General features: G+C 36.9%; 3 protein-coding genes across 3 annotated transcripts; 2 read left to right on the plus strand and 1 right to left on the minus strand.

Moving 5' to 3' along the window:
- The first annotated feature begins 2,179 nt into the window (after positions 1-2,179).
- On the plus strand, positions 2,180-4,266 carry LOC132636055 (photosynthetic NDH subunit of subcomplex B 2, chloroplastic). The gene is made up of 3 exons (XM_060352719.1): positions 2,180-2,729; positions 3,195-3,635; positions 3,841-4,266. Exons 1-3 carry the CDS (start codon positions 2,295-2,297, stop codon positions 4,033-4,035), a joined length of 1,071 nt encoding a protein of 356 aa, XP_060208702.1. The 5' UTR covers positions 2,180-2,294; the 3' UTR covers positions 4,036-4,266.
- A 218-nt stretch (positions 4,267-4,484) lies between these two features.
- On the plus strand, positions 4,485-6,249 carry LOC132636054 (protein NDH-DEPENDENT CYCLIC ELECTRON FLOW 5). Its single transcript, XM_060352718.1, has 3 exons — positions 4,485-5,154; positions 5,233-5,679; positions 5,752-6,249. The coding sequence occupies exons 1-3, from the start codon at positions 4,675-4,677 to the stop codon at positions 5,944-5,946; spliced, it is 1,122 nt and encodes a 373-aa protein (XP_060208701.1). The 5' UTR covers positions 4,485-4,674; the 3' UTR covers positions 5,947-6,249.
- A 115-nt stretch (positions 6,250-6,364) lies between these two features.
- On the minus strand, positions 6,365-9,656 carry LOC132636053 (protein SINE1). The gene is made up of 3 exons (XM_060352717.1): positions 9,415-9,656; positions 7,528-8,781; positions 6,365-6,960 (listed from the first exon to the last, which is right to left on the minus strand). The coding sequence occupies exons 2-3, from the start codon at positions 8,776-8,778 to the stop codon at positions 6,505-6,507; spliced, it is 1,707 nt and encodes a 568-aa protein (XP_060208700.1). The 5' UTR covers positions 8,779-8,781; positions 9,415-9,656; the 3' UTR covers positions 6,365-6,504.
- Between the last annotated feature and the right edge of the window lie 827 nt (positions 9,657-10,483).

Raw genomic sequence — 10,483 nt, forward strand, 5'->3', positions numbered from 1 at the left:
TGCATATCATGGCCCTTAGAGGCAATTCAGATGTTCAGGTTGATCTCTTTATCCCTATATTATCTTGATGTCTCATTTATGTTGTTATCTTCCTTACATACTCAATACTTTATTCGTACTGACGCCCCTTTGCCTAGGGCGCTGCATTTTATCCCTGCAGGTCCCGATAGACAGGTTGATGATCCTCACCAGTAGGCTATCTTGCTCAGCGTTGGTATTGGAGCACTCCTCTTGTTTCGGAGTTGTTGTCTTACTTTGGTATGATTTTGTACACACATTACGGGTATGGGTCCTGCCTTTATGACTTATATGTACTCTTTTAGAGGCTTGTTGACGGATGTCATGTTTATAGATGTTTGTGTGACCTTGTCGGCCTATAATTTGTTGTACAGATGATCATAACGGCCTTGTCGGCCTAAACTTTCATGTACATATATTTTTGGGTTGGTTATTGTCGAGTTGTCTTTCATGACTTAGTAGATTATCGGTTGACGGCCCCTCTGGCCCACTTATGTATGTTGGTATGGTTACATGGGTATGTTATGTGAGTGCTCGGCAAGTAAGGCCCGGGTGCCCGTCGCGGCCCTCCGGTTTGGGTCGTGACATTTGTCATAAAACATACAAATTATTTTATTTGTTCACTAAAAAACCAGCAAAAAATTAAAATTAATTTGTCATGAACAAAATCAACAAAAAAATTAATTAGGTTATATAATTAGTTTGTTGTGAACAAAATAGCAAAAATGTACACATAAAAATAATAATATTTTGTGTTATTTGTGTGGTGAAGAAATAAAATAATTTATATGTTTTATGACAAAGTTGAGTATGTTGGGTCGAAGCGGATATAATAAAAGGGAAAAAGATTCAAAGCTGGAATCTTCCTACTCTTGTTAGTTGGGACAGAGCATCCTATCTTGTTGATTCTCCTTTCCCACCGCCTCGAGCTCTCGCTTTCAGGGTGGATACGCAAGTACGAAAGAATAGTAAACGGAGCACACCGCAGAAAGATTCTAAATATGAGAAGTCCCCCTTGGATTCGAGAAGAAGGAAATGAGCATAGCCTTTCCCGCAGGAACATCCACAATAGATCCAGTGCGCTTGACAAGATCTCCTTCTTTAATAGCAGTATCACTACCAAAGACAACAATCCCTCTTTCAGTTCACTTAGTCAACTAGACTGCTTTCCCTCACATTCTACTCTTCATTCTAATTATAGATTGACGAAGAGCTATAAAGCATACCATCGACAAAGTCCGGCAAGGCAGTTGAAGCATTGGCTAAGCATATTTTAATTTCGTCTAATAGAAATATGACACGTATTAATAATAACTAAAAAAATCATACCTGAGCATAAGACAGATTCGAGCCTCAATTGTCACTTTAAAAAGAAAAAGAGAAAAAGAAAAACAGACAAAACAGAATTATTTAAAAACTAATTACAAAAAAAAATTAAAAAAAAAATTAAAATAAAAATGAAAAAGAAGTATGCTAGTTTTAAGGGCAAAAGTGAGCTAGAAAGATGAGCGGAGGTGTATATTTAGCAAAATAGGTCGATCAATGATACATATAGACCTTTTGAGATAGTCCAGGGACATTTTTAGCCCTTTTCCAATTCATTTTATATATATATAATTTCTCCATTTCTAGTCAAGTTGGGAACTCATTAATCCTAACATTTTTACTTTGCCCTTCATACTATTCTTATGAGAATTCACACGTCGAATTTTGAATTTCCACTAAATATTTAGAATAACTTTGGCATGTCATACTGTGTAAGTTTATTTTATGAAGTGTTTAAAGTGTTTTTTTTTTTCCTTTCTTATGCAATCAAACACCGTTTTATAAAATTACATCGGGAAGTCCATTTTACTTGGTGGAAACCCTTTGGTCATTTGCAATATGATCTATTTCAGGAAGTTAGTGTGAATATATAAAGGTAGAATTTTCACTTAACCAAGTTATATAGAATTTTGAGACTGTAGGACGAAAGTTTTGGAAAGTCAGGATATAAGTTTATTTGAAATTATTATATTATATTTTAGAATATTGTAATTTTGTAATAAAACATTTAAGAGTCCCCTTGAGAAAAGAAAATAGAGGGGTAGTAAAATGTCTTATTGGGCATTAATTAATGTGGCAAGTTTTGTTTGGAGAAAGTAAGGAGGAGGTGGGGATAGGCTTAGCCAGTATGCAGTCAGTACTGGTGTGTGTTTGTGGGAATAGGCTAAGCCTAAGCACACAAAAACTCACATTTTGTTATTTCTTCTTCTTTCTCTTGTTGGTGGTTAAGAATGGCTGCTGCAGCAGCTCTTTTATCTCTTTCTCTACCTAAGCTCAATTTGGTAAATAAAGCCAGCACTTGTGTTGCTGACACTCTTGAACAGAGATTTGGTCGTAAAGGCATCAAATTTTCAGAGCCAGGGTATGTTGAGCTGACGGTTAGAAATGGAAGTTCAGTCAAACTACACATACCCAATGCCCATGTCACTTCTTACAAGCCAAAAGTTTATTGGAAAGATGATGGCTTTGAGGAAGTTCTTTATACCCTTCCTCCTCCTCCTTCTTCTTCTTCTTCTTCTAATAATTCAAGAGGCGGCATTGGTTTGGTAATCAATGAAATCTTGGAGCCTAATCCCCAAGCAAAGACAACAGCAGCAGCAGCAGCAGCAGCAGCTTCTGAGTGGACTGTCACAGATGTTGATTCTGACTCTATTGATGCTCTCCAGGTACTCAGTGATGCTCTCCGATTTAGAGCAATACTACATGACTACTTTTTGTTTAAATAGTTCCAAACTATCTAAGATAAGATTGGAATGAGCACATGACTAATTGTCTCTGTAAGTACTACTGCCTAGTTGTTTTCCCTAGTCTTGGTCCCATATCTCTTTCTCAATGCTTGACTTAATGATCATCAATATAACTTTAGCAACCAGTGTTTTAGACATAATCGGAGCTTCTCTTGGGCCACTGGCCCGGGGAAGGAACGCTTAAAAAGAGAATGTGTTGTGTTTAATTATTTGATCCTTTATTTACCTTTCTCATCAACAACAAAAAAAGTTACTTTCATCCCTTGTTCAGAAAATAGATTCATAGAAACAGTATAGCACTAGTATCTTCGTTGTGTTTTAGATGCTGATTTTGGCCTTGCCCCAAAAAGGAAATAAATACAAGTACCATAATGTTATGGGCAGGTTGAATTGAGCTGCAGCCGAGGGACTCTGGATATTAACTATGTGATGTCACTCTATCCACTGAGCATGGTAACAGCAATTATAGTGAAGAACAATGGCAAAAAGCCTGTCAAGTTAACGACTGCTATACTAAGCCATTTGAAGTCCAAGACAAGAGGAGGGACAGGAATACAAGGACTCCGGAGCTGCACTTATTGCACACATCCTCCTTTGCCTTCTTCGTTTGAAATTTTATCTCCAGCCGAAGCTATGAAAACTGAGGAACCTGATCTTTTCTCTTTTGGTTGGGAGCCAGAAAAGAAGCCCGGCATATGGTCGACTCAAGATGTGCCCATCACTGTCCTCAAGCACAAGCTCAGTAGACTTTACAGTGTTCCACCACACGAAAAAGCAAAGGAATTTTATAATTCAATACCTTCAAAATATGAAACCATCGATCAGGTATCCAATTCAACATGAAGAGATGTCTTTTGATAACAAATTCTTCACAGCTTTAATTATCCATCTTAAGAGAATAAAGTGCAGAAAAGAAGCCTTCAAAAACAGCAGACAGCTTTTTCTAAATTATCTGTCTTAAAGTACAGAAAAGCTATCTTTAGAAACAGCAGAAAACTTCATCTTTCTCCTGTTGTTTTTCTTTTTCCAGGGTCGTGAGCTCTTCTTCAGGATAATACGTATGGGATTTGAAGATATTTACTTATCAAGTCCAGGTTCATTTTCAGACAATTATGGGAAGGATTACTTTATCTGCACAGGCCCTGCTTCAATGTTGGTTCCTCTTATTGTAAATCCTGGTGAAGAGTGGAGAGGAGCACAAGTTATTGAGCATGATAATTTATGATGTTGTCATCTAGAACTGCAGGACTTCTTTTTTTTTTCACATATATCTTTACTTTACAAGCTTGTTGTACCTCCTGAATTCTTCGTCAATATTATCCAATGCCAAATGTACTTGGTTATTCCTCAAGAAAAAATTACTGCACTATCGCTTGAAAAGACCTTTTTAGTACCGTTTTTGCTCCACCTGGAGTAATTGTAATTATCATTCCAAAATACAAATGGATTTGGGGAATGCTTGTTTCTCTGTTTTGCTTCGCTCCTACAGTTAACTACTTCCAAGCAAATTCAGTGAGTTGATTGTTCGATGATGATTGAGCTAAAGATATATTATTTCAACTGCAGCAGTTTCAGGGGCTAAATGACACGTTAATAGAATCACAAGTTACACCCATAAGTCCTATCTTGTAAAAGAGAAAAAAGAAAGAGCAAAAGGGAGGACCACCATCCAAAATAATCATATCAACACATGTCCAAAAGACAAATAAAAAAGGAAGCATAATCCACAGTTTCAAATTTTCCACCATAGCCAACCAAAAGTTACTCTTCTTATCCAAATATAATTTTGAGAAATATCATATCATGGAACAGGGATAACAGAACTCAGTACCACCTCACCCCATTCTTCCTTCTTCTGTTTGGCATGGCTGCCATTAACTCTTGTCTCCTCTCTCTGAATATGATCTCCGGTTCTAGATCCCCGAGGAAAAGCATATCCATAGTTCGTCCTCATCTCCACTACAGTAGCTTAACAAGAAATATTCCATTGCCAGGGGTAGCTTCAATCTCATACCCGGAATACTTGGAAAGTGAGTTCAGTGGACATGGAGTCACCTTCACAGGAGTTAATGAGAGCTGTGTTGTCCACATGGCGTTGGAGAATGGAAGTATAGCTAACTTGATGCTTCCAAGTGGTTTGATCACATCATACAAAGCTCAAATGTGGCATGGAGGCACAATGGAGTTGCTTCATACCACTGTCTCACAAGGACAGGATGGTTCAGCAGTCATTGAAGGAGGAGTTTCACCAGCCTGCAGTTGCGAGAACGATGAAGGTCTTTCATGGTCGCCAAGTTCTTGGGCTCTTCATCAAGTTAAAGGAGATCCTCAAGGATCTATTCAGGTGCCTTTTGTTTCTTTTAGAAGCTAATTAGTTAGCTGTCTTTTACAGTACTATTTTATGAATGGTTTAAGCATACAGGTGGAATTGATTTCCAGAGGTTCAGATGGAAAGATTGAGGCTAAGTATATGGTTACTCTGCAACAAGACGTTTTAACTTCAGAGATTAGAGTATTTAATTTAGGTATTTCGAGCCTCCGGATGATGGGTTCAGTTCTTAGCCATCTGACAGTAAGCACACCAGAAGCCAGCTACGCAGTGGGACTGCAAGGGTCAGATTTCTTCAGTAAGCCTCCATTTTTAGCTAACTTCAGCATTCTTCCTCCTGGCTTTGGGAAGAGGAACAATCAGGCTTCTAAGAAATACTGGGTTGAGGAAATATTCTCAAGCTGGGGTACAAAAAATCAAAACTACGAGGAAACAGAAAAAGAGTTGGAGGGTGAAGAAACAGAAAACTACAAGCATTTGACTGATGAAATGAGCAAAATTTATAAAAGCGCACCTAGGAACTTCACACTCATTGATCGGGTAAACTATATTCATGGATTAAGCAATTTCTGAATTCTAGCTGCTAATATGTTGATAATTATTCATGACTAGGGAAGACGAAACTCAGTGGTAGTAGGACGGGACGGGTTCAACGAAGTGTACGTGCTGAGTCCTGGCTCAAGACATGAAAGTTATGGCAGATACTCTTACATATGTGTTGGGCAAGTCGCTTTGCTTCAACCAATAATCATAGAATCTCAGACTGAATGGAGAGGTAAACAAAGCTTGCATAACCCAAATATGTGAAGTTCTGAACCAGCAAAGCAACTTGTTTTGACACAGAATAGAGTTCTCATTGCAAATCAAGAGATGGCAACATAAATCAAGCAGATACACTTGATTTAACCTTGAAAGAGAGCTCTGATGTGGATATTAAGCTATAAATCCTATGAACAAAGATTTGATTGTTAGAAAGAGAGGTCTGTTGTGGATATTAGCTATAAATCCTATGAAAAACCATTTGGTCATTAAAAAGATAGGTCTATTTGTCCTGTTGCCCATGTTTTCCCTCATTAACTCAAGTAAAGCTTACAAATATAATTTCATTCATCTGCTCGTGTCATCAATTTACTCAACAAGCTATAGAAAGCAAATTTATTTTAAATGGACAATTAAACAGATGTGAAGAACCAAGCCTATTGACACTGCATGCAATAGCAATATCTTTTTCGAAAAAGCAAGCCTTCAATTAGCATCCACTTATCAATTCTGGTGATAGGATAATCAGTTCTGTAGCAAAGTAGATTAATCCTCACTGAGAAAATTTAAGATACTGAAGGTCCTATAGAAGACCAACTACCTATTTTAGGTGGGAACAAGATTGTAGCTTTGGTCTTGATTGCCTATCCACAACAAAAGTATGAATGCTGCCAAAACTATGACTAAAATACCAAAAACCAATATGTGAGCAGAAGCATAGCCTTTTTGGGGAATGATGCGTTGAGATTCTGTTCCATCATTTGAAGATACTTGCAAATCTCCATTAGCTTGAGCATCTTCTGTAGAAGATACTGATTCCGAGTTTAGATGGTAGTGTTTCCCGTCATTAGATATTGTCCCATCTCTACAATGGAAGAGGCCATTTACTTCAGACTTTGCTGGACTTTGTCCACACCTGCACAAGGATGGACTCCTAAACCTTCTGGTTTTCCTCTCAGAAACGTCTGACTTCACATCATTGGCATCCTGAAGGAGATGAATAAGTTTTCTCGGCGTTGCAAAGATCTTCACACTTTCGACATTCACATGAGAACGTGACCTCTGAAGCACAAGAAGAGCCATGTCAACCATGTTAGGGAAACCATAAAATAGTACACCATACCAGAGGCACATAAATTCAATTTGTCAAGGATTTTACTTATATGTTCCATTTCATGTTTCGGAATCCCATCATATTTGTTATTTAACTTAAAACAATTTCAGAATACCTCAGTTCATATCCTAGTAAAATCATATACATCCAACAATGATAGACATCAAAGTTTTTACTTCTAAGATTGGCATTGCTATTTAATTAGTTGTGTGAGCAGATGCACTAGAGGGACCATTTTGTTAATTTCTTTATTCCCCTTTGCAACTCAAATAACCGAGTTGAACCTTTTGTTCTTCATAAATACACAAGGTAGTTTTTTAGCTCCATAAGACTCCTTACTATTTATGACAAACTTTTGCTTGTTAGAAATATTAGCCGTCAGACCTGTGTGCTGTCTGTTGTTCCAACAAACTTGTACTAAAATTTGTTTTTTTGACTTTAGAATTAATAACGAAAAAATTAAACTTCCAACACCATAATTTGAGCAAAGAACAACACTCGATAACATGTTTTACCTGAGGACTAGGAGTAGCACTTCTGACAAAACCATTTCGGGGCAAAAATCCAGCAAATCCGGCAGTGTTATCTCCAGTATGACCCTCATTGTGCTCAGAATTTCCATGTGCGAATTCAGAGGAGATGCCATCCTTAAGAGATACATCAACACCACCATTCTTCCAAAGCTTTCGGTTCACACTCCTCCTATCAAAAGGGCCTTGATTGATTGAGACAGGGGAGTCCATAAATGGTTCATAGTCAACAAAAGAATTAATTGTGCGTGATTCTGGTGATGCAGTTAAAGGTGATTGGTCACGTAGATTTTTGTCAAAGTTGGATCCAGTCATTGAATCTACATCTCTCTCAAATTTTGAACCCTTCTCAGAGGCAGAGCATATTCTCTTTGCAGTCTGTAATGCTTCAAATGCAGCCCCTCTAACATAAAGCATCTTGTCAGATTGACATTTTTCCATCTCCTCGATAACTATTCTAAGCTCAGAATGTATGCTTCTTTGATCCAAATACTTCATCAAAGAGTTGACCATATGAATGGCAGACAATCTTTTTTGAGAATGTCCTTCTCCACTGCTACTATTTAGAATTTGTAATCCAGACTGTATCAACAATCTTGCATAAGCTTCCATAATTAAGCTATTGTGCTTGGCTAAAGAAGTGACTAGAGCCATATGAGAATTTGTTTGTGTATGCTTCTCCAAAGCCCCGGTAACTCTTTGACAAACCTCATGAACCATCTCATTTGAAGCAACGCGCCAATTATCAGAATCCACCAGAGCCTTTAGGCAGAGAGCAGCTCCAGAAGATAAACTCTCCTGTCTTCCCAGAAGACAATCTGAAAGGGGCTTTGAGAGGGAGTGTATAATGTATCTTTTCTTTTCCTTAGGTGTCATTGGGTCCATACTGTACCTCGCAATGGCTGGAACAACTTTTGAACAAGCTTGGTGAAGGGCAAAAGATCCGGCACTGGATGTGAGGGTCTTGATAATAGTGGTCATGATGTTATCAATCTGAGGAACAATTTTAGGTCCATGTACACGGGCAAGTACCTCATAGAGTGAAATTGTGTATTCTCCTGATGATGCGTTGGATTCTTTGGTTTCAGAAACCTGAGCAAGAAAGAGAGGGATTGCCTTGGAATCAAGCTCTTTCACATATGACTTCAATGCTTTCATTGCAAATTTTCTACTCTCAGCATCCTTCTCCAAATTCTCCAGCTCTCTTCGAAGTATTGGGCTCACACTTCTCCCCATTGCCTATAATCAATTAACATGTTAGACAATGAAGCAAAACCAAAGATGGACGTCTTTTTCATTCTTTTACACCTTATAATATCTTCAATTAATACTGACGTTCAACTTATTCCACCGAATCTTAAACAGACTGAAACTTCAAAATTTATAGCCCAATCAGTCATTCCTTAAACAGAACACAAGTAAAAACATGTCCCCCAATTTAATACAACAAAATTTTCAAGAAACCTAAATCTTAACATACAGGCCTATCCAATTCTTATCAAGATTGGCTTTTGAAGAAGGAAAAAAAAATAAGAAATTGAAGTCGATATTGGGATATTATGAGCATAAAGAAGTCGATATAATCAAATAAAAAAACTTACCATTTTAAAGTAGTTAAGGAACAATTGCGGTTTTTAATAGTGGCCTACAAGTATTTTTAAAGTAAGAGATAAGTTGTAAGCAGAAGAAACAAAAAGGAGTTGTCACCAACATTTCCAAGAAACCCGGATATTAACATACCCCAAAACACAAGATGAAATGTTAGATCGGAAACACAAACTTGGGAGAGTTGAGATGCTAGTAAAAAAACCAATTTAATTAATCAAGAACCCAAAACCGCAAAGGGGTTACCATGATTTGCTAAAATCATACCTTCTCTTCACTCAAAGATGAGATTCTTACAACAGCAACAACAAATGAAGAGATAACTTGGTAGATGTAAACTAATAGAGGTACATTCTGTAATTAAAGAGAGAATTGTAATGGTTGCTAAAATAAGAGTGTAGTAAGGAGTTTGAATTTGCTCCGGGTTTTTAGTGGTCCGCTGTCTGATTATTTTGAGGGGTTGGGGGTACCCTTCTATTTTGAATCTTTCTTCTCAATTCCCCCGCCTGTCCTCCTCCTTATTTCAATATCACTTCTTTGACTAACTAGCTGCATGAGACCCCGGTCATGCTACAAAGATATTTAAATTGTTTTTAAAAAAAATATACTTTCAATTTATATGAACACATTTGATTATGCACCACATTTAAGAAGAGTGAAGACTTTTGAAACTTGTGGTTCAAAATAAGCCTTGAAAATTTGTGTGGCTGTAAATCATTCATAAAGTGAATTTGATCCAAATTATGAAAGAGGACATTCATTTTGGCACGGACTAAAAAGAAAATAGGTTCAAACAAATTGAAACAAATGGAGTAACTTATATTACATTTTTCTATTGCATAATTAGTTTAATCTCTTGGCACGTGTATCATTATTTTGTTGGTAAGTCTTTATAATTATTAATTATTTTCACTCACATAATTGAATAACTTATAAAGAACAAATTATTTATGAGGAAAGAAGTGTGGAAGGAGACTAATCAAATACAAAGGAACACAAGATTCGACATTCACTAAAGAAGCAAAATTTAGAGGTTTAAAACAAATAGAGGGTGAGTTCGGTATGGCGGAAAACATTTTCAAAAAACGTTTTCTCAACTTTACGATTATTGACTGGTCAAAATTTTGATAAATATTTTTTTGTAGGAAAATAATTTTCTTAAAAATGAAGAAAATAGGTTCCATAATGAAAATTAAAAAAATCGGCAATTGGAACATTTTACGCACGAACGGATCAACCCTTATTTTTGATGAAAAGGAGATAGGAAGAAGTACTTGTTTGTCTTACTTTCCTTTTTAGTCCGTTTAAAAAAGAATTCTTCTTTTCCTTTTTAGTA

This window comes from Lycium barbarum, chromosome 4 (genome assembly GCF_019175385.1).
Source record: "Lycium barbarum isolate Lr01 chromosome 4, ASM1917538v2, whole genome shotgun sequence".
Classification (NCBI taxonomy): Eukaryota; Viridiplantae; Streptophyta; class Magnoliopsida; order Solanales; family Solanaceae; genus Lycium; species Lycium barbarum.

Excerpts from the sequence above, each read along its gene's own strand:
- LOC132636053 (XM_060352717.1), bottom strand. The coding sequence starts at position 8,778 with ATGGGGAGAAGTGTGAGCCCAATACTTCGAAGAGAGCTGGAGAATTTG. Across the intron at positions 6,961-7,527 it reads GTGCTACTCCTAGTCCTCAG|AGGTCACGTTCTCATGTGAA; the intron begins GTAAAACATGTT and ends CTTGTGCTTCAG.
- LOC132636055 (XM_060352719.1), top strand. The coding sequence starts at position 2,295 with ATGGCTGCTGCAGCAGCTCTTTTATCTCTTTCTCTACCTAAGCTCAAT. Across the intron at positions 2,730-3,194 it reads ACTCTATTGATGCTCTCCAG|GTTGAATTGAGCTGCAGCCG; the intron begins GTACTCAGTGAT and ends TGTTATGGGCAG. Across the intron at positions 3,636-3,840 it reads AATATGAAACCATCGATCAG|GGTCGTGAGCTCTTCTTCAG; the intron begins GTATCCAATTCA and ends TTCTTTTTCCAG.
- LOC132636054 (XM_060352718.1), top strand. The coding sequence starts at position 4,675 with ATGGCTGCCATTAACTCTTGTCTCCTCTCTCTGAATATGATCTCCGGT. Across the intron at positions 5,155-5,232 it reads ATCCTCAAGGATCTATTCAG|GTGGAATTGATTTCCAGAGG; the intron begins GTGCCTTTTGTT and ends TTAAGCATACAG. Across the intron at positions 5,680-5,751 it reads ACTTCACACTCATTGATCGG|GGAAGACGAAACTCAGTGGT; the intron begins GTAAACTATATT and ends ATTCATGACTAG.